Below are 22,378 nucleotides of genomic sequence, written 5' to 3' on the forward strand. Positions count from 1 at the left end.
CTGATAGATTCCGCACCATAAGGGAGAATCGGACAGGCGGTGCATCACTGATCTGAACGCCTGGATAAGCGACCACAATCGAAACGCGGAGCGAACCAGCAAAGAAGTGAACACCACCGAAGATCATCCGCGGCAGACAAATGGGCTCAGAGAAATGAGGGAGCGCACACGTTCCTATTGGGCAGGTTAAAGTCGGACAAGCCTAATTGGAAGCTCCGATTCTGCATTTCCAACCTGGAAAAGAAGATTGAAGGTCACGCGAACAACCCCGTCTTTGGTTTAATGCGACACACGAAATTGTGGCTTCTGCTGCGGCACCTCCCAGACCCGACTAAGTTCAAGTCTGCATCCCGGACATGCCTGAAACAGACAGTATCAGCTCATTGATAAAGGTAAAGAACTACTGGAATACGCGAGTGGTAAATACCTCAACACAACACGAGATGGGGATGGCCCAGTCCTTAACATTTTACATGAAGGAGGGCTGGAATGAGTCGATGGGGACATGGACGCCTGCAAAAAGCCACTTTTATATGGACCAACGACAAAAAGCTGGACATAGAAAACCTCACGACATGTCTCTCTCATGTTGCGTCTGGGTAAGTTCATGAAGTATACGTTTCTAATGCGTTAAATAAGTACCTAGAAATTCGTTGCCTCATGCCGCACACGATGATCGTCGGACCCAGGCCGCACCTGTCGACACAGTATACGGTGCTTCAACTTTGTAGAGAAATTGTAAACCTGGGGAACGGCGGTGGTTCGCGGGCCATGCTTAGGTTGGATTTGAAGAGCATTCAATAACGTTTGGCATGAGGCGATAGTCTGTAAATCTCTTGGGTCTGAATGTAGGGCGACACACTAATATGAGTACATAAGGAATTTTTTGTCCAAGAGCTCGGCCGAGCTCAGAATAAGGGAACTAAAATTGGAGCTCACATCCCTGAGAAACAGGGAGCGCTGAAAGGGTTGGTATTATTCCCCTTCGTATTCAACAGCGAACTGATCACGGTCCATATAGGAAGCTTGACGCCATAATAAGCTTGATGACGTCAAGATTTGTACGAGTCAAGTATCGGAAGCGCAGGTCGAGGCGACCGTAAAAGAGGTGACGGACGTCGATGACGCCCACGTCCGTTGAGTAGGACTCAATTCTCCTAAAATAAGTCTGAACTGGTGGCCATAAGTATTACAGAAAGGGGTTGCAAAACGAGGTCACACAGAGTATATTGAAAATCCGGGGAAACGAAATCTCCAGAGGTACGGACAATACGGGTGCTTGAGATGTTTATAATCCAAAAGATGCATACAAGTTAAGGTTGGACAGGTTGTCTAAATAAATCCAGAAGACCATACTACTCAAAGCGGGTGACAACTGGGTAACAAGGCATGAGAGGGCGTGACGCATATCGGCCTATTCAGGAGGCTGGCGTCAGTCTACTCGTGTCCGTCACTTCTTACACGGACATCAAGAAAGCCAATAGTGAATAGTTGAATTAACTAATAGGGCACACACAAAGCGGCACTCGGTATCAGCAGAAACATGTCCACCTCTAAAATACCGTATATTCAAGTCAAAACACCCTCAAAAAGCTCTATCACTGAGGCTCAACTGACACTGGAAGAGCAGCGGCTCAGTCAGACTGAGACACGGCTCTTCATGAAAACCATTCAAGCCAAGTGACTTTACCGGTAGAGATGGTGGAACGCATTCGTTGCAAACCGCTTCTCAAGAACATGCAAGCGGATTGCCCCGAAAGCTGGAAGATCACCAGGGTGAAGACGTTAGGAAACAGCATAAAGAGGACACCAGTGCAGTGTATATTGATACGACAAGCTTCCATACAGAATCCAAGTGCATACTGCACGCCAGAGAGCATGAATCCCGCAAAACAAACCTAACATACCTCACGCATCCTTACCATCTTTTTATAAGGCATATGAATCTTCGCAGAGAAAAAGTTCCTCAATGTCTGGGTAATAATGAAACGATTAGAACGTATCAGCTTGACACAGAGGTTGCTGGGCCTCATTATACGCCTTTATGTTCTGCCCAGAAGGCAATTCTAAGGTGGCTTTTCAAAATCAAGTGAAATTTTAATTCCGTTTTAGTCGATTTGTCGTATTTTGGGGATCGCCCTTTCAATGCAGACCATGTTTAAAAATAATTTTGTTTAACAAATCAAATTAACGAAAGCTTTCTCCTCAAGCCGAAACATGGCTTCGAAAAGGCGGTTTTTCATCCCTGAGTTTAAAGTATCTGTTACATCATGAGGATGATTAGAGTATATTTATCCGTGCGCAAAGGCTGATCTGCTGACGGCGAGCAATGACGCTGTGCATTAAAAATACAAGCAAAACATATTTCGTTCAGTTGGTATTAAGCAATGTGGGATCATTTTGACACCACATATAAACTGCTGTCTGCCGACATGGTTAACTAGCTGTTTGTCAAGAATAAAAAAAAAAACGACTTATTTTGCGACTGATGTGCACCGAAATCAAATGTGAGTATTTGGATGACAAAAAGAACTGGAAGAGGTTTCAGTACTTGGATTCAGGTAAAAAATTGTGCAGAATCATGCTCTAAGGAGTAGACAATGCTTTTAGTTTTGTTGTAACGGAAGGATTTTTCTGTAGGATTCTGTGCAGTCGAGGAGGTTTTCGTAGTGCGCAATGGTAAACCAGACGCAATGACAACAGAGAGCGCTATGCTAAAGAAAAATAGGTTGTTAACAATAAAATACTTTTTTTACAAGTTGACTGTCACTGGTAGTATCAGAAAAATTGCTAAGATAGCAAATTTTAGATTGTTGTTCTACGTGGCTGAACCTAAGTGATCCTTTGTTGCCTTGTCTCTAACAGGCGATGGCACAAGAGGAGTATGCCTCCCTCGTGGAAAAGCTTGCTGACGTTTCGCCGAGTCCTAGAAGTGGATCACCAAACGTTAGCAGTTCAGCGCAGCCTTTACCCTCCGCCAGTGATAGCGAGCTCACGTGCAATATCGAGGACAATGGTTTCATAATTCGCTTCAACCGGCCAAACAAGAAAAATTCCATCACCCTCGATATGCTTGACGCAATGGTCGGACACCTCACAGAGGCCGCAACGCGCAAAGATGTCCACTACGTTGTGCTTACTGGTGCGGGTGACTTCTTCTCAAGCGGCAATGACCTCAGCAACCTTATTAACCGGCTGAAGACAGGCCTCCCGGCGGAAGTGCTTGTCAGAGATGCAGTTGTTCTTGTCCGGTGAGCGGCTAGTTCGACCTAATACATGCCTTCTTCACTTGAGAAAAGCGGCTTTATTTTCATTATTAGCCAACTAAGGGTAACGATTTGCTTGATAGTTTTCATGCTGGGGATCTTGTGAAACACGTGATTATTTGAAAGTGCCGACAACTACAGGTTTTGTTATTTTATCAGAGTCTTTTTAAAATGATCGCGTTATAGGATGAGTCCTCTTTACTACCTGGAGTCAGTGTTCGCGCTGTGAATAAAAATCTAGGCCACGTCTCTTTCAGGCGTAGACGGCTGGTGACACGGCAGTGCACAGACTGGTGATATGATTGTTTGAGGTCAGGTTACAACATGACCATGTCCATGTTCGCAGAAACTTCTGTCTTTGGCTCCCCTTTAAGATGCCAGATACCCCTCTCGAAGTCCCTTGCATTCCGAGTTGGACGCGTTGCCCGTAAGCCGCTCAGGCGCGCATATATGGCCTGTTTTAAGCTTGACTTCCTTTTATATCCCTCGATGTCGTGTGGTCTTTCATATGATATGGTAGCTCGCGATTGTGTACAGATGGGTATGTTTAGAGAATAGCGATTGAGATGAAAACATGAGTGATCAAGCGAGTACCCAAGTGCATTTCAGAGTAAGAGGTGGTATGTCTGTCTGGCACCCATCGTGAGCATGCCAGTGGGTAGCGGCCAGGAGACAAGGTAGGGCACTGCAGGTTAGGGTAGGGTAGACAATGTAGGGTAGGGTTGGCAGTTTTCGGGACCTGAAGAGACCACATGTTATGACCTAATTTGCTGATGGTTCCAAACTGGGTAGAACATTTGAGATGGGAATCGAACCCACCAGGCAACTTGAATCTCTTCGCACACATTATTGCCAAGCAACGCACGACTGATCATGCGGCTAAGAAAAAGCACGGATTCATATCTATATATGTCTCTCCTGCCAAATTGCATAGCATACATCATGATCCTCCTGACAAGTATGCGTCTGGTAGATGGTGGTTGGCAGGTTGTATGACAGGATACTGATTAATAAACCAGCGGCAGCGTCCGGGCACAAAACTTGGTTGCCGTCACCATGCTGGTGTAAGGTACGACCCAATGTAGTTAAGTGCATATATGTATACATGAATGCTGAATCCTAACGTTCTATAAAACCGTGACTAATAATTCGTGTGTATTTTGCTACATAGATGACTCAGCTCTTTACCAGTAACGTGACATAAGAAGCAGAGCATTTTGAAATATTAAGCATACTTACAGTCATCACTCATATCTATGATATTGCATCCGCATTCTTAAACGTAAGTGCCTCTGCCGAATTTTGTTTTTTAATTGCTCTCTTTCGCATCTCTGTTCTATTACGTCGACAGTGTCAAAGGCCTCGTGTCGCAGAACAGCCGGTGTCCGCGATACCACGGTTGTACCACGAAAATCAGCAGGAAGCAGAGAAATAAAAATTTGGAGGACGCTTAAGCTTCGCCTTTAAGAATGGAACGCGATAGCGGTATCGCGCCCTCATTCTACTCATTTGCTTGTCGCGCTTTTGAGTGACACAAAGACGTAGTTCACATGATACAACACTCGTTAACTTGTCCAAAGCATGACTATTTGGTAATTACTTGTTCCGAGACGTGATTCTGACGTAATCGCTTCCCTTAGCGGCCTCTGCGAGTAGTACAAGCTTTTCGCTACAGTTCACGCGCACAAGAGACACCGTACTGAGCTTTCCGTCTTTCACCCGCTTTCATTACACGTCTCTCAAGAGCGAGCTCATGCTCCGACGCTTCATGCCCTAGCAGTGACGTCATCGCTTCCCCTAGCGGCCTCTGCGAGATAATCTTTCCGCTCCAGTTCGCGCATACTAGCGTTCCTTCGCTTACAATGCGGCTGAGGCGTGCACTGAGAAGGGAGGCTCTGTTCCGAATTCCTTCATAAAGCAACTTGCTATACTCAGTTTTATTTATTAATCCTTCCGGGACGTAGAAGCGCTGCCAACCATCTTGCCGAAACGCTCGGGCCTCAAGTTGCAGTCATAGTTTGTCGGCAACATCGTTGCCGATCCAAGCCGGCGCGATGAAGATCTCGGAGGCCATGCCTTGTCTATCTTATTCCGTGCGCCACACGCATGATGGCGCTACGTGCACACTAAGCGAAGAGGAAGTACAGCGGAAAAGTAATTTGCCACTCGCTTAACTGCGTGTTCTGTAATTCTGTAATTTACAGGCTCATAATTATCATTATACGCCACAATACACTTCTCTAAGGGACATTTCTGAGACAACACCGCAATCAATAGACTCGCCTTTGTCCATTTCAAACCATCTAGCTGGCGTGGCGGAGTGGTTAGCGTGCTCGTCTCGCACCCGGAGGTCCACGTTCGATTCCTGAGGTCGGCGAGTTTTGATACTCGTTTTTAATTAATAATGCTTCCGGGATTTTTCGCTCACGGCCAACGCCGGACGACGTCGGTCGGCGGCCGCCGACGACGATACCGACTTTTCTCCGACACGGGGCCTTTAACGCTATCGCGTTGAAAGTCTTCTAGGCTCAACGAATCGAACATGGTTGATTCAGATTATGGGCGAGCATGCATCCAATTATCCAAGCGCTTCACTTAACGCCGAACAAAAGTAGGCTTAGTGTATGCATTGCCTTACGAAAACTAGTCAGTATGTGTCGTTAGAAAGAAACTAATTACAGAAGCAATAGTTAGACATGCAGAAAAAAGGAATTCTTCTGATCATCCAGCTTAGTAACCAGCGATCGCAGTACTGTACAAATAAAGGAATTTTGTGTATCTGTAGCTACGTCGTTGCGAGACTGAAGTGAATAAGAAGCGAAGGGAAGGCGATGCCGGCAAAGGCAGGTAAAGCTAATGTGTTCTGTTCTTAAAGGTCGAGCTGTAGTGTCCTGGCATTTTTTTTTAAGATTGTGGATCGGAAATCTTCTAAAAAAAACGTTTCACTAGTCATTTTGCGGTTGGCAAAATGGCATAGGCGTGTTTTCTTATAGATAGCAGATCTAAACGTTTTTCTCCTTTTAACTAAATAAATGCTCATATTTAGTTTATCCCGTTGTGTACCAGGCTATTTTATCATCAATGTCTGCTACTACACCAAGGAGATGCTAAAGCCGAAATCTCATGCTAAATTAGCCACACATAGCATGTAATACACCAGCTTAAATACTCTAGAACAAAAGCGCGTATTTTTTGCTAAGACATTCATGAAGTGAAGCAATGATTTATCTACATCCCTAGCCCGAATGACTCAATGACTCAAGTATTCTCGCAGACAGGTCGCATGTCGTCACAGCAGAAACACTGATTGCAGAGCGCACGCGTCCACATCCACTCTTATTTTTTACTGGCCGGCTGGCCATTTCCACGTGGTTTTCGCAGCAAATATGTAGCTGCTTTCATCGATTTCCCAAAGCCTGCTGTTGCTCTGGTCAACGGCCCATCCATAGGCGTATCTTGCACTGTACTGGGCCTCTTCGACTTGGTCTATGCCTCCGACAAGGTATGCCTTCTGTTGGCAGCGTGCTCCCACAAATGCACTTAACCTGTTTATTGCGCACAGTAATGAAGGCGTCGTTACGGGTCGCCTGAAATTAGCCAATAGATATTGTTTCTCAAAACACCTTGAAAGAGGTTTGTTGTGGGTTTAAGAGGTTATTATTTGCACGTATTTGCGCTATAAAAAGAAGAATATTTCAGTAAAAGTAAGTAATCAGCTTTCTAAATAATTGTTTCAAGGTGTATTATGCTTAGAATCGAAGGCTTTCAGCAGTGAAGGTGAGTGCATTAAATAAAATGTGTAGAGGGGCATTGTGGTTCTGAACGTTGGACGTCAAAAACACTCCTTTTTGTGCAGGCTGTGTGGGTGTTCCGTAGTATACATTGCTAAAATTATATCCCTGTGAGTGGCGTCGTCAGAAGAATCAGGCATACGTCTTCTATTTCCGAAAATACGCTTTGTACCTGTATTTTATTCAAGCGTCACTATTTCACTAATCTGCCCGTGGGAGATTACACTTGAAGAGCATTAAAAGAAGTATTTTTTCGCACCGATGTTTGAAATCACGAATCCTATCAAGAAACTGATCATCTAGAATCACCTGCAGGGCTGAATTCCTTCAATTTCGCAATTTAAACTTATGCTATAAAATCAAATGTAAGTAGCTGATTAGTTATAACTGAATGTTTATCTTGCTCTTGTTCCACGTTACCACGCAAATAATTATTGTCTTGGATACTAGTACAAATCACCTTAAATCGTCGCACAGGCGTACCTTCCGCGGTATTCGAAAGAAAAACCTCTATTGAAAAAAATTGAAAGGCCAAGCACAGGTAATGTGCACGTTTAAGAACAGTTAGAAATCTTGGGCTTCTACCGGTTCCCGATAAAGGAAATCAAGCAAAACACACAGCCTTGCACTCAGCTGGCAACGCTCTATATATTTGTATACACTGGGCCATAGCCAAAGTAAACGCTCGTGCCTTGCGCGTTCCTTTTTTTCCCTCTCGTGGCGCTTACCGGTGCCTCCTGCCCTCGACTACTGTTTCTTAATTCCATCACTCAAGGATAGTCAGCGCTTGAACTGCTGAGACATCTGGTCTGAAAATGTCTCTTTTCTGCATATTTATCATGAAGATTTGTGTGTTTATAGATTCTGTATTCTCAACAAGGTTTCTGCATAGGGATTTAGTAATAAAAAAGTAAAGGCCTCGAATCTTAATCATACACATAGGCCAGAAGCGAATAATGAACAAAAAAAAAAAATCAACAGCTATAAAGAACGTACCTAATCAATGCAGAAAAACAAATAGTTGATGAAGGACACTAAGCATGGCGACAAATTCTCGAAAACATCTATCAGATCTTCTCACTGTTTTAGCCGCCGCTGGATATGGCATGCAGGTACGTGCAAAACGCAAAACAATATAAATGACCTCGAAACCTTGCTGCATTAAAGGAAACAAATTGGTGTGTTAAAGGCAGATAAAGGATTGACAAATAATCAGGACCTGTATCCGGAGTCAGAAACTAAAATTCAGCAGACAGACAGCCTTGGTATAAGAAGGCGAAAGCTGTCATGCAGGGTGCGCCGCCGCAACGGCCGCTCTCCTTGATCCTCCTGTATCAGATAAGCTAGCACAAGTATGAGATAATCTGATGGGCTAATGAAAGGGTATTCCACCAACTAGTTTATGCTAACATCTTTTACAAACCGTTGTGGAGCGTCTGACAACATTCTTGATTGTTAAATGGATAAAGCGAATCACTACTGCAAACTGAAAAAGAAAGCAAAAACATACTGCAGTCAAAAATTGAATTACAGAATGTATAGAGGCGTGTAGTTCCATCACGAGAGACAAAAACTATCTCCCTGATTTAATATTTATAAATTATCGGCATTATTTAAATTTTTACAGATTTCCTTATTCCCAGCATTTAAAATATTGAACAATGCAGCTGGCAAATTTACGCCTGCGTCTACTTCGAGCGTGGTTCGTTGGCATAAGGAGTTGTTTCTTGGCTGCCTTAAGAACCGGTGCTGCAATCTAGGCAATGTGATGAAGCCTCTTTTATAAGGACTTCTGAAATAGGAAATAGCTCTCACGAGCAAGTTTTGCTAAGCTGGGTCATGTGCATTTCACCGTAACTGAGCATACAGTGCACAGTAATACCCATGCACTTTAAGTGCCAAGGCTCTATATTTCATGTATGCATCAAACATGTTATAATTTGGGTTATTCCCGAAAATGTCCAACATTAATACCCTAATTTGTCAACTACGTTTTACACACTCCCTACAGGCATATTTTCACACACCATTCACACAGTTGGGAATGAGTCCTGAGTGCTGCTCGTCGTACTTATTCCCCAGAGTCATGGGCGTGACAAGGGTGAGTTTAGTATTTCCATTCATTCTTTAACTTGGGTTGTAGAAAAGGGTGCAAGACAGAATCTGTGACACTGTCAGGGCATAGCAGTTTCCAATGTGAGTAGGTTGATTGACGCTGATGTATCATTTAATGCGATATCATTAGTGGGAATGGTAAGCTCTCTCATCGATGTTCTCGCGGCCCTCATGCATTAAAGAAGAGGAAAAAAAAAAAACTCCGTGATTATGGATTCGAACCGAGTAATATCTCAAGGGTAGCGAGTCGGAAGCTCATAGCCACAGCGGCACCATGTTCATTAAATGACATAGAGGATGCTAGTTTCAGAGTTTCGTAGAGGGATAGAGAGGCGATATCATGTGAATTGAATGTGATATGAAGTTATAGGACGAGTTTTCAGATAGTGATAGAGGGTGATACAGTGATAATATGATAATAATAAACAGGTGATCGAAAATGTGTGTGCGTAAACTGTGTGCCTGCTAGCACATTTAAATCTTGCTTTGCAAGCCATAGCTTCTAATTGTTTTAGTTAGCTCTTCTTGAATATGAAGAATATTATTGAGGTTCTGCTTCCTGTCGCATTTTGTTTTAGCTCTCTGTATCTACGTATCATAGAAATAAGAGGAGACTGGCTGCTCCCATCAGTCGCCCATCATTTGCCTACGAACCAGCGTGGCGGTACTCCAGCGCCAGCGGCGGCACTAGCGCACACTTTGTAACACATGCATGCGCTCTGGGGGTGTTTTCTACCTGCCGCCGCTGCGTGATCATGGCGCTGTCGCCCTGCGCCTCGGCAGTGGTAGAAACTGCCGCACACGTACGAAGCGCATTCACAACTTTGCTCAAGGGTACCATATGTTTGGTGTGCTGAAGACTAACTTTCAAATATAAAGGCTGGTCAAGCTTCTGTGGACGAATGCCAGCACATGTTGATGGGTTTGATTTTGATTTGAGTTTTATTTGCCTTGATGCGGTACATATGAAGTATGTGAATGAATTTCTACACAAGGAGATCCCAAGGTAAAAACCGTCAGAGGGGCCTATTTGTTTAAGTGCAACAGTTAAAGCACAAATATAGGCCAACAAATGTGCACAAAGAGGAACTAAAGAGTAAAAAAATGCAAGGGATGTATACGTACAGAAGTCAGTGCAAGCATACTTATACCTAAAGAAATTATACAAAACAATAAAAGGTAACCAATACCATTAGCAAGGAATGACAAAAGGGAACTAAATGATATCAGTTATAGAGAAAAAAATTCTTATTAAATAACACGAAGACAACTTTATCACAAAAGGGCATAAACATATCGGACACTAATCACCAGCGATAAAAAAAAAGAAAAAAAAAGGAAAATGTTCACAGTGCTAAAGCAGTTAGTAAATAGCTCTTCAATGATTGTTGAAATGAGCATGATTTGCGTAGTGAATTCAAGTGTGTGGAGAACGAATTCCAGATGAGTATCGCTGTAATGAACACTAACTGTTTATCGTAATTCGTATGAATGCTTGGAAGAACTATGTTGTTAAGTTCTGAAAATCGTGTTAATGCTTGTGTTTGACAGGAAAAGGGGGTCGAAGCAATCTATTTGAGTTCATTATTACGAACGTGATATATAAGCAGGGATAAATTAGCCTTAAGTTGTAGGTCGAGAGGAAGAATGTTTAGATTAACGTATCCTTGTAAAGTGGTCGATCTGAATGGGGCAAAAGTGAGTATACGGATGTCTCGCTTTTGCAAATGACGAAGGCATGAAAGGTGATTTGCAATCGCGTGCGTGAGGATGGTGACGAACGCCTTCTGTTGCCTAGAGGCGAAGCGCACCTTAGAAGAGGCGAGAGATTATGGAGAACGAACGCACCGTTAGATGTACACCAAAGGTCAGACAAGAATAGTTTATTTACAGTCGTTAACAGAACTTACAGTGGTCAACGATCGCCCCACATCTACTGGGAGCCGAATAAGGGACACATGTGGAAGCAGGGGTAAACGCGTTCGAGTGGGAAACGATGACGCTTTTGCGGAATATTTCAAGACAGTGCTCGCGGGTGAAACTGCCATTCTCCCTTGCCCGACCACTGATTTGAAACTGTCTGCGATCCGATGCATCACATCGAACATTGAACAAAGCGAGAACAGCAGAGAACAAGCTAGCTCCGTTTCGTTGGTCACCTGCAAGACTGAAAGTGCTTGTGTGTGGCAGCTTCTGCAGCCTTGTCATTATATATTTGACGATTAAAAGGAGCACAGTTTTCACATGCTATGCAGCAAGTGTATATTCCCGCGGTAAATTAGCTTTTGCGCATACTTGCGTAGCTCACGTCAACCTTATGCTCACTGCGTTCCTATTTGGCTGTGTTTGCGACTTACAAGAATTTGAACAGCAATACAACATAAGAAATTAAGAAATAAAGAATTTAAGAAACATAAAGAATTTAAGAAATAACGGGAAGATACTCCGTTGCCTCACTATAGTCTGAAGAACTTTCAACTCAGTACATAAAACGAGAACTGTATGCAGTAAATAAGGATGTCAGTGACTCACTGAAATGAATAAATACTGAAGGAAATGAAAACTCACGTTTAGTTACATCGGTGACAGCTCATATTGTGCCAGAAGTGTGAGCTGTCATGTATTAATTGTGGACTATCGATACACACTGCCAGCAAGCGTGTATCAATAGAGGAAGGCAAAGCTTGCACGCGTTCGATCAGCATCTTCTAAATCCTTGCGTTCAAATAAGCTTGATTAGGGAGCTTCTTAAATCTGACATGAGCCAGCCTTCACGTCTAATTTCCTTTCTGTGAGAGATCAGTATACGAAACGAGTCAATGTACAGCATCTCCATTTAGGGCCATAATATATATTGTATGCTCGGGCTAGTTTTAGATCACGGGAGGGAGTTTCTCTTTATAGTTTTTATCAGCTAGCTTTTCGAAGCAAACATAATCACGCTTGAAATTCATGAGAATATGAATACTCCGCATTATTTATTTAGCACCCTGAGTATTACAAATTATAATTTCAAGACGAGACACACAGGCGAAAGCGTTCCGTAGGGGTGCGTAATTCGATCTCCTATTGTATACGCGGTCAGTGCGAAATCCGTACGAAAGCGCACGTATGCGCCGCTCAAGTCCGGCCATCGCTCAGGCTGTTCGTATTGTTGTGGTGCTTTAATACAGACACATGTTAGATTTTATATCAACAAGCCACATTTGTTACAGGTTCTACCAATAAGCATGTGATACTGAATAGAAAAATGAATTCCTACAGCCGTAGTGATTTTTCTCTCAAAACCCCTTACTGACATGTGTTGCCGAGTAGAAAACGTGGTTTCTTAGACCAGTAGTGCTTTTTCTTTAAAAACTACTAAGAACTGAAAAGAAAACAAGTCAGTGTGATTGCAACATTAGTACATCATTTTCTCAGCGCAATTCTTCATCTTAGCGGTTATTATTCATTGCGAAAAAAGTGCATCGTGCCGTCAGTGTGATGTGCCACTCTTGTAACTCTGTGGTTAGAACCTTACGCCTTATTGGCACGTGCAGGCCAACCGGCTTCTGATGCTCAATGAAAAGCTAAGTGCAGCGGAGGCCAAGGCATGCGGATATGTGACGGATGTGTTCCCTCATGCCGCCTTCCACGAGGAGACAAAGAGTAGACTGCAACAACTGTCAAAGCTGCAACCCAAGGTATGCAGGTTTATAGTACCCTGTTATTGGCACCATGCTTCCGCAAGTACCTCAGAATTCGGGTGCCGTGAAGCGCCGCTATATATGGCTGATTTTGCATTCGCGAGTGGATACAAGTAGTAGCCGACGCAATGCAGAAGGGGAAAAATCAAGGCTTTAGATGGGAATGCCAGTACTGTTGTCATTTCATTTCGCTTCCTCAAATTCGAAAAAAAAATACATGTTTTTCTGCCTCTTTTAGTATGATTTCGTTTGCTTTGAGAAATTTAACGTCCCAAAGCGACTAGGGCTATAAGAGACGCCGTAGTGCAGGATATCGAAAATTTCGACCACCTGGGGTTCTTTATTTTGCGCTGACATCGGACAGCACACGGGGCCTTTTTTGGCTTCATCGAAAAGCGGCCGCCGAGGCTGGGATTTGATCCCGCATCATTGAGAACAGTATTCGAGCACATCAGTAACCACTGCATAGCTATTTCCAGCAGAAACATAGCTAATTTCTTAAGTGAGCTATGTCTGCTGAGTTAAGACAAAGTCCCCCAAACCTCCAAAACTCGCTGAAAAGGCCTTCCATGCAACCAATTGAGGAACGTAGCCCCATACGAAGGTAAAGGCGCGGTAGCATTTTTGTCCTCACCTGCTGCACTTCTGCGGATATTCGTTTGCGCATGTGCACATTGCTACTGGTATAACAACTAACGCCTTATTTGTGGCCCTGTTATTTCAGGCATGCTAATTAGCATTCATTCTTAATCTTGCACTTTTTGTAAAAGGCTCTATCTCAGACAAGTCCGACCTTCGCGTTACCTTACAATATATACAATTACCCAGCTTTACCAATCCGTACGAAGGTGTCAGTGGGGCTAGAAATAGCGACGCTGACTCGGAATCTCAGGGGCTTGGAACGATCAATTCCCATCTCACCCTCTCATCTTAATCAAGCCAATTAGGCAATATCACGTTGTCTCCTGACGTCATACCACACAACAACCAATAAGTTCAGCGGCCATTTCCCCTCAAGACTGCCATCGTGCATCGCGCATGCCGCTGATTTTTCGCGCATATTATCGGCGATGACGCTGGCATAGCCGATGTCACATTTTCTGGGGAACAGGGGTATAACGCAGTCTCATTTCAGGTAAACGTACTGCCAAAGTGCATCTAGTCTTAGGTTAGCTGCACTTGGCGAGAGGACTACAGCTTAGGAATGATTTCCCTTTACGCTGTCCCATATTCCTCCAAATAACCCAGTCATGTGCTTTCACTAATACAACGGCCCGTTTGTCAGGTTACGTATAGCACCCCCATGACGTATGGAAAGATTTATATCGGACAAACGGGCCGTTGTATAAGGGAAACTTTAAAGAGGGCACGAACTTTGGCTGAAGAGAGCAACAGATTCGAATGTACTGCTTCACTGCAAGTAATGTGGAAAGAAAAGAAATAAAAAGAGAATAGAAGGAATTGCGAAGAGACCAGTATTATCAGCAAAAGTAGAGGCGCGGTTGCCCGTGAACAGAGAGAGGCTGAAAAAATCTGAAAGATTTGGAGTGCCTGCATCAAAACTCCCACGATTATTTTGCATAACAAATTGTGCAAGTTTTTAGGTATGACTAGATTCTATTGCATCACCCGCGTCCCTTCATCAGCCTTATTCGTGACCTCGCGCAAAATCACTTTTTTTTTTTGTTTCGTACCCCCTCCTCTAATGTCTATATAAGCAACTATTTCTGGTATGAATAAACTGTTGCATGTAGCCTTTTTCCTGTTGGCTCTCCTCTATCTTTGTGCCCTCACTGTAGCGCTTTATTTCTTAGAAGCTGGTTTCCTGTGGAAACCTTAATGGCATAACAAAATTTAAACAGGTCTAAGAAAGCTGAAGAGAGCACTGTGCATTCGTTACTACGTTTTGTTTGTCAAGTTTAAATATTGTCTGTTAAGAAAAAAGATTTGTCAATGCACATGTTGGCGATAATATACAAACTGGTATTTTTTTCAACCACCCTACTGATACGTGTGAGTTTGGGAATCGCCACGCTCCGCGTCTTCTGCCCAATGTCCCCCCCACCTCCCCCACCTTCTCCCTTTGTCTCGTATTGAGCACGTGAAGCTGCAAAAAAGTAAGAAACATGCTCAAAATGTGTGATGAGGAAAAAGACCTGACGACAGGAGGGAGCGGAAAATTTCAGCTGGTGTTATTTTTGAGACAGCATCTGCAGCATATACCAATGTGAAATCAGTTATCGTAAGTATGCCAGATAACCACGGGAGTGCTCAACCAGTAAAAACCCAAGCAGGTAAAATAACTGGTAAATCTCAGCCTTTTAAAGAAAACTAAACCAAAGGCTCTTTGCGTCACTTGGATAGCTGAAATCAAAAAAAAAAAAATCAAAGGCCAAATCCGCAAACACACGCACATCACGCACACGCCGCGCCGTGGCGGAGGAGTGGTTAGGGCGCTCGACTACTGCTGTTCCGAAGGATGCGGGATCGAACCCCTGCTTTTCGATGGAGGCAAAAAGCAAAGCTCCCGTGTGCAGAGTGATGTCAGGGCACGTTAGAGAAACCTAGGTGGTCAAAATTTCCGGAGCCCTCCACTACGGCGTCTCTTATAACCCGAGTCGCTCGTGCACGTTAAACCACATATCCCAAACTAAACACAAACATGAACACATGTAAACTGTTCAGGTAACAACCTAGCCCAGTGACTCAAAGAACCTTTGGTTAAGTTTTCTTTAAAAGGATGAGACATGGATGGTGATTTGACCTTGACAGCGGTTATTGCTGCTTGCATGAGCACATGTTTATCCCGCATAGTTACAATAACTTATTTAACATTGGTATATATGCAAATGCTTTCTCAAAAATAAAACCCGTTGAAAGTTCGTGCTCTGTCGTGTTATCCCGTCATTTTCTTCATCTACATTTTGTAGAAGTCTATTACGTTTTTTCTAATATTATGCCCACTCGCCCAGACGAAAGTACTGATTGTCAAAGTGTCACGGGGCACTAACAGTAATGTTGCTCAGCGAATGTTTTTGTTAGGGCACAATAATTGTTATTTTGCCTGCTAATACATCTATTCGTTGCTTAATCTTATATGGCTAAATTTTTTATCAATTGTTCGTTGCTTTTCCTTGTCTCAGGCGAGTTGCAAAACTGATGCTTAAGTGCGTTTAACTACTACATCATGGACCAAGATTACTTGAAATTCATATTATAATTTCTGGCCGACTGTGTTATATTTAATCGCGCTTTTAAATGCGTTTCGCGTCAGCTCTGCTTTTAACGTGCAGGATTATCCCTACTGATGCAATAGCATTGCCGTCGTCTTATGCCTCAAGCCTCCAGATACAAACTGGGTGCGATAATTGTTAACTTCTGTATCCGCTTCAGATCACACCTACTCATTAGCGCGAAGCCGTGATCTACAGCACTATGCGAAATATATACAACATACATAAAAAACGTACCGTTAACCACGCCGTACTTGCGTGGCTGACTTGTTCCATATATCACGTTGTATTCGATTCGCATAAAAAGAGTGCTGCTCAAACTGCCAGCTCCAGCTAATTCATTCATGACGTTTGAGATTTCGTGGCATCACGTAACCCATCAACCAATATGTGCCCGACCATTGCACTTGCCAACTACAGCAGCCAGAACAATTTTAGTTAGCAGAACCGGACAAACATCAGTAAAAAACGGGTGTTCGGTTCATATATGTCACCGCACTAAACGGCACTGCAGTCTTCCGGAAAGTCTTCCGGTCTTCCACTGTTGGTAGTTTATACATTATACCAAAAGTTACCATTTGTATTAGTGGTTCACGAACAAGCTTTAAATGAAGAAGTGAACATTTTTTCTGCCTCTCAGAGGTGTGCTAAGAAAAAGCAGTGGGAAACTGTTAAGTAAAATTTCAAATAGCAGATTTTAGGTCTGAAGTGATGCCCATTAGCTGTGACCTATGCTGACACCTAACTGGCAAGTACCATGCATGAGAAGGTTCATCAGTGTGCGGTTTCTGGCTTCGGCCACTCAGAGCAAGCATATTTAAAGTAGCAAACGTGAAATGCTTTCTTTCCTGTTTTATTTCTTTTCAGTCACTACAGTATATGAAAACTTTGATTCGTGACCCAATACGGGCCGATCTCCACAAGGCCAACGACAAGGAATGCGATCGCCTAGAGGAACGCATCCTCTCTGAGGAGGCAGTATCATCCGTCCTGAAGTTCTTCAAAGACAAGGGGACGCTGTGAGCCATGCAACGTGTGCCCAACTGCAGCACCCTAATTCTGAAATCTCCACCAATGTTCTGATACCCAATTTAATCCATTTGCACCAAGCTATATAATTACTTATTAATAACTTAAATTCCAATGGCAGATCCTCATCAAATTTTTCTGCTCCGTTTGGAGCAGTCGTATTCCAATGGCGCAACAGAGGCGAGAGTTGACGGTCCCAGTGGCACATTGGGATCAGCTATAAATCCCGGATTGCTCCGTGAAGCAGCGATACTTGTTCCGCCGAAATTGGGGCATTGGCCTGCTTATAATTTTGCTTCTCGTATTTTCGCTTATGCGTCCTGGCACGACCCACGCATCCCCGCTTCCTCGTCACTCCACGGTGGCCCAAGCAGCTCTAGATGACATGAAAGCTTTGTCTGCTTGCCGACCTCTAAAGAGTATCATTTCACTGTGAAATCCTCACGGTGACAAATCTTGCGTGGCGGACTGCATCAAAATCGAGCAAGGAGCGATCGCCGCCGTCAAGCACCGGCAGCAGGCTTATCGTAGTGGGCAGCCGTCGCAGCGACGATGTATACGAGCAGTGGCTACCGGTCGCCAAAGAAGCGGCGGAATAACATGTCTGTCGTAAGTTTTTCTTTCATGATAACCTTGCAAAGCACGTCACATCAGCTGCGTGCATGATTCTCAACGTTGTTCCTGCATACTTCGGCGGCAACAAGATGACGAAACCCCGCTGACGGCAATGATAACGTACACTTCCGAAGCATACATTGTTCGCATTCGGATCTTGTTAAAGGTTGCGCATCACAACCTACACGAGAATTAACAGCTTTTCTAAGAAGTTTTCGCGTTAAAACCAGTGACCCCCTGAATTACTGTAGGTAGGAAAAACTTGCATTCCCTTCGCTTGACATGCCGTCGCACTGAGCTAGGTGTCATTAGCTTTTTCAAACGGCACCTCCGCCGCTTCAAATACATGTGCTAGCTTCGATCGAAGATTTGGTTATGCTTTATCAGAAACGGAAAAATTTATACTATTAGATACATTTGTTCTGAAAACAGGTATAAAATTGTGCTCGCAACAGAGCGAAGGCGACCGAAAGCGCCGGCTGCCATTTCAATGGGCGGACCTACGAGAACCACTTCTGCGTGCTGATTGGCTTACGTTCACCAGAACTATGTTCCCACGGGATCGAACGCATTCCAATGGCAAATATTGAGGAAGGGATCAACGCTGGAGCAATGTGCTCCGTTTGTGATTCGACCAGTCGCTTGCAATCTGCCATTGGAATTCAAAATTATGTATCTCTTATTTGATATTTTTTGGCTGTCTGCACTTGTAGCAGATCTGCAGCCGGTTGCAGACGCATGCGCGCCAATCAAGAGGTCAACCAGCGAGAAGCAGGCCGTCTGAGGTGCACGGTAAAGCAGCACTCGTCTTGCGTACCGAGTAGGCTCTAAAATAGGCGGTAAATAAAGACCTTTATGCGCTGTTCTGTCGCTGTGTCCACATTTCACTTCTGTAAACCCATGCGTAATAGATGGCGCTAAAAAAAAAAAAAACAGCATCTTCAGGAAATTAGCGACCCAACGGACTGGGTAAGTCCATTCCTCAGAGTGCCTGAAAAAGACGGCAAAATAAGAGTATGTTTTCACGACAGTAAACGGAATTGGAGTACGAATCGTGAACACTATAATGCCAAATCAAGAAGAGAGGCGGAGAATGCCAGAGCCGAATTTCTCACGTATGCAAACTAGTGCAAGCTTTCAGCACATTCTTTTGGGCGAAGAATTGTCAATATATTCATGTTCTCAATACAGCTACTGGTCACTACTGTTTTCTGTGGCTTCGATTCGCTATTGCCCTCGGCGAGCGACCTCTTCCAAAAAGCAGTAACCAAAGTGTTTGACAGTTTTGTGAGGATCACGTGCATCTTGACGATGTGTGGCTTTGGGGCTCAACAAAAGAACACTACCAGTTCCAACGAAAGCTTTAAAATCAGCTTAGTCTGCACTGCTTATCTATCTCGTCCTCTACACATAATGATGCAGCGTTGAAATCGCGGGTATAGCTTATCGGCAGGGGTCTCATTCTTATATTTATATTTCTTCCAATCAATGGCGAGGTTCCCAAAAATGTGAATGTTACTAACGTTGTATCTGAGTTCTTGAAGTGTGTGGTACAAGCATTTGCCTGTTTGCATAATGTGTCTTTTCCCGGACTACATAGCCACAGAATAGATGACAGTGGTGTGACAGCAGACATTCTAGAACGTTTGGCATGCGTGTGATCACACCCATGTGGGATCAGTGGGTTGGTAAATTTCGAGCAGAGGGCCGAAAGACTGCTAGGCGCTGAGAGGACTATATCCTTTCTTTAACGTTTCACGCCTTTTTTGAAGCGCTTCGGGATTTCATGGGTACGCCACATCAAGAAAACCTCCGTATACGCTTGTTGCTGGAGGTCGGCTGTTTGTCGCTTTGTGAACTGAGGTAGCCACGAGTGCTACTAGAGTGAAAATATTTTGTTACGTGGATAGATATATATCATCCACCTCAGTTGCAGCAAGAAATCTTTCAGGCCTTAAAGCACTCCAATTATTTTCCAAGTATGGCAATTGCATTCCTTTCACCGGTGCCGCATGGATAGCCCCTATGTGACCAGTGTCATTTTCTATGTTAACTGTGTCCTACGGGAAGATATACATTAATCCATCAGGTAGGTGCATCAACATTAGACTTGATGTACACAAAAACAAAGTTTGTAATAATGCCATCTCCTAGAACAACACGAAGCATTGCAAGAAATGCAAATCAAAGAATGCCACCCACGATGACAACTGTACTCTTGATTTAAGTTGTTGGCTCAATATATGTAGAGGTCGCGACAGGTCGTTCAGGAATTCACTGAAGCACTTGAGGTCCACCACGCAAATGAACGATGAACGATGGTTAGGTGCCTGTTAAAAAAGAGAAATTTTCTAACGGTGATTAGGAGAAAAGTTGCCAATGCACCAAATGATCTAGTGCGTTTAAAAATATTTACCCAACTGCATATTTACACTAAGTTAAACAACCGAAATTAAACATAGCTATTAAACACTTTGCAAATAATGTGTAAAGTAAAGTGAAACAAAAGTGTGCCCAAATTGATAAGTTTTGTAGTATGTATTACCCTGCCGAAAAAAGGGTAATTTACGTTTACAACTACAATGAAACAATAAGCATAGCCGGGATGTCGCGAATCGGCGATATATGGCACTCGACTGATGATCCTGAGGACGTGGGTGCACGTCGGTCGCGGCGGTAGAGTTTCGAGACGCGAAAACATGGTGCTGTTCGATGTCAGTGCAGGTTCATAAACCTCAGGCGGTCTAAATTCTGATACCCTCCATCACTACTCCATCACTGCTCCATCACAGCCGATGCCCTGAAATCACAAAAGGGCCGTGAATGCGACGTCGGCTGAAATATGCGATGATAAAAATTGCTAAAATGTGAGCAGTGGAGAGCTTGAGCGTAAGCGTCGAGTAGAGCTAAAGGAAAAAATGAAAAGAAAGCAGTTCTGCTCGCAATCTGCATCATACCTATAGTCCACCACTAAGCTAATACATATCACTTTTTGCGTTTAAACATTGGCATACAATGCAAGTAATGCAGCCCTTAACGACAAAACCGCCACCTTCACTAGTTTCAATAACCCCAGAAACAGTCATCGATTAAGGCTAGAACGCCACTTATACAAGACCCAAATAAACCCCATCAATGAGTAATTATTTGGCTATCACAGTCATCGATTCTACTTAACGTTGAAACTTTCCGTCCGCTATTAGGCCAGCTTATGTCTGATTCGAACCTAATGTGTGAACGTTGGATGTGCCACAAGATGTTTTTTTCTCGTGCTGCAAGCGGTTTGTTTAATTAAATTCGTTTTTCGGACGGAGGCCAAACAGTCTTTAAGCTCTGGTTAAATATTCGCAACAGACAGACCAAGCTAATGAGTACGGGGCTCGTTCTGTCTGTGTGTGTGTGTCTCACACACTTAACCCAAATGAATAGTTATCAAATAGCTCAACAAAACGTTCCATTCAGGTCACATGGTCGGCTTGTACCATAGTTTTCAACTGCAGGAAGGCCAGTCAAAAACAGGCCTTAAATACAAAGATTACAAAAATATTAATCTTAGATCTTCACATGTCGATACGAAAATTTTGTGTTCTCCTCATACCATTAAAGCAGAACGCGTTTTAATACAATGATCTTTACATTTCACTGCTCGACGCCCATTGGTAGGGTGCCTCAATGCGCGCACACCCCTCCGCTGCCCTCGGCTGCCTACTGAGTGGGCACCGCAATAGCGGACGCCATAGCAGACGACGCAGTTGTCTCCAACATGCACGTCGGTGGAAGGGGGCGCCGGCATCGAGGCAGCTTACCTCCCCAAGGCAGGCCGCCAGCGCAGGTGATGGAGGCCATGCAGCCACTGTTCGTGGGTGCATCGCACGACAGTAGACCGCCATCGCAGGAGACGGCCGTGCCGCCGCACTGTCCGCGTGTCGCCGCCGCCATCCCGAGAGACCGTCGTGCTGCCCCAGTCCGTGTATGCGCTGCCTGAGAGCACGGTAAGCGCGGGAGACGGCCGTGCCGCCACTGTTCTTGGGAGGGCCCTTGGATAATAGGTCGCTAGCGCGTCTGTCCCTGGCTATATATGCAGCCCGACAGTAGGCCGCAAGTACGGGAGATGGCCATGCCCGCACAGTTCATGGATGTGCCTCCCGACAGTACGCCATCAACGCGGGAGACGGCGGTGCTGCCACTGATTGTGGGCGCGCCTCTGGATAGCAAGCCGCCAGCGCGGGAGATGACTGTCCTGCCACTGTCCTTGAGTAGCCGCCCGACAGTAGGCCGCCAGCGCTGGAGATGGCCGTGCCACCGCAGTCCGGGGGTGCACCGCCCGAGAGTACGCTGCCAGCGTGAGAGACAGCTATGCCGTCATTGTTCGTGGGTGCGCCGCTCGATGGTAGGCCGCCACCACGGGAGATGGCCATGCAATCACAGTCCTTGGGTGCGCCTCCCGACAATAGGCCGCTAGCGTGGGACCATGCCGCCACTGTCCGTGCGTGTGCCGCCCTAGAGTTTGTTACCAGCACGGGAACCGGCTCATCAAACCTCAAAGAAATTCAGCTTAAGCTCCTTCAATCACTCCTTTGTTCCTCAATGACAGGTAGCAAAAGATACGCTTTCAAGCAGCGTGGCCTGAAAAACTTTCACCC

At 44.4% G+C, this 22,378-nt stretch overlaps 1 protein-coding gene across 1 annotated transcript in view; it reads left to right on the top strand.

Annotated features, from left to right (window-relative positions):
• Positions 1 to 18,595, top strand: part of LOC146199732 (enoyl-CoA delta isomerase 2-like) — a 28,090-nt gene extending 9,495 nt beyond the window's left edge. Inside the window, exons 4-8 of the mRNA XM_084592182.1 lie at positions 2,866 to 3,251; positions 6,648 to 6,768; positions 9,069 to 9,158; positions 12,712 to 12,855; positions 16,959 to 18,595. Coding sequence (XP_084448308.1) covers positions 2,866 to 3,251; positions 6,648 to 6,768; positions 9,069 to 9,158; positions 12,712 to 12,855; positions 16,959 to 17,114 — 897 coding nt within the window. The 3' untranslated portion in view covers positions 17,115 to 18,595. The remainder of the gene's footprint in view (positions 1 to 2,865; positions 3,252 to 6,647; positions 6,769 to 9,068; positions 9,159 to 12,711; positions 12,856 to 16,958) is intronic.
• Positions 18,596 to 22,378: the final 3,783 nt, after the last annotated feature.

This window comes from Amblyomma maculatum, chromosome 2 (genome assembly GCF_055883805.1).
Source record: "Amblyomma maculatum isolate TAMU_Amacu chromosome 2, ASM5588380v1, whole genome shotgun sequence".
NCBI lineage: Eukaryota > Metazoa > Arthropoda > Arachnida > Ixodida > Ixodidae > Amblyomma > Amblyomma maculatum.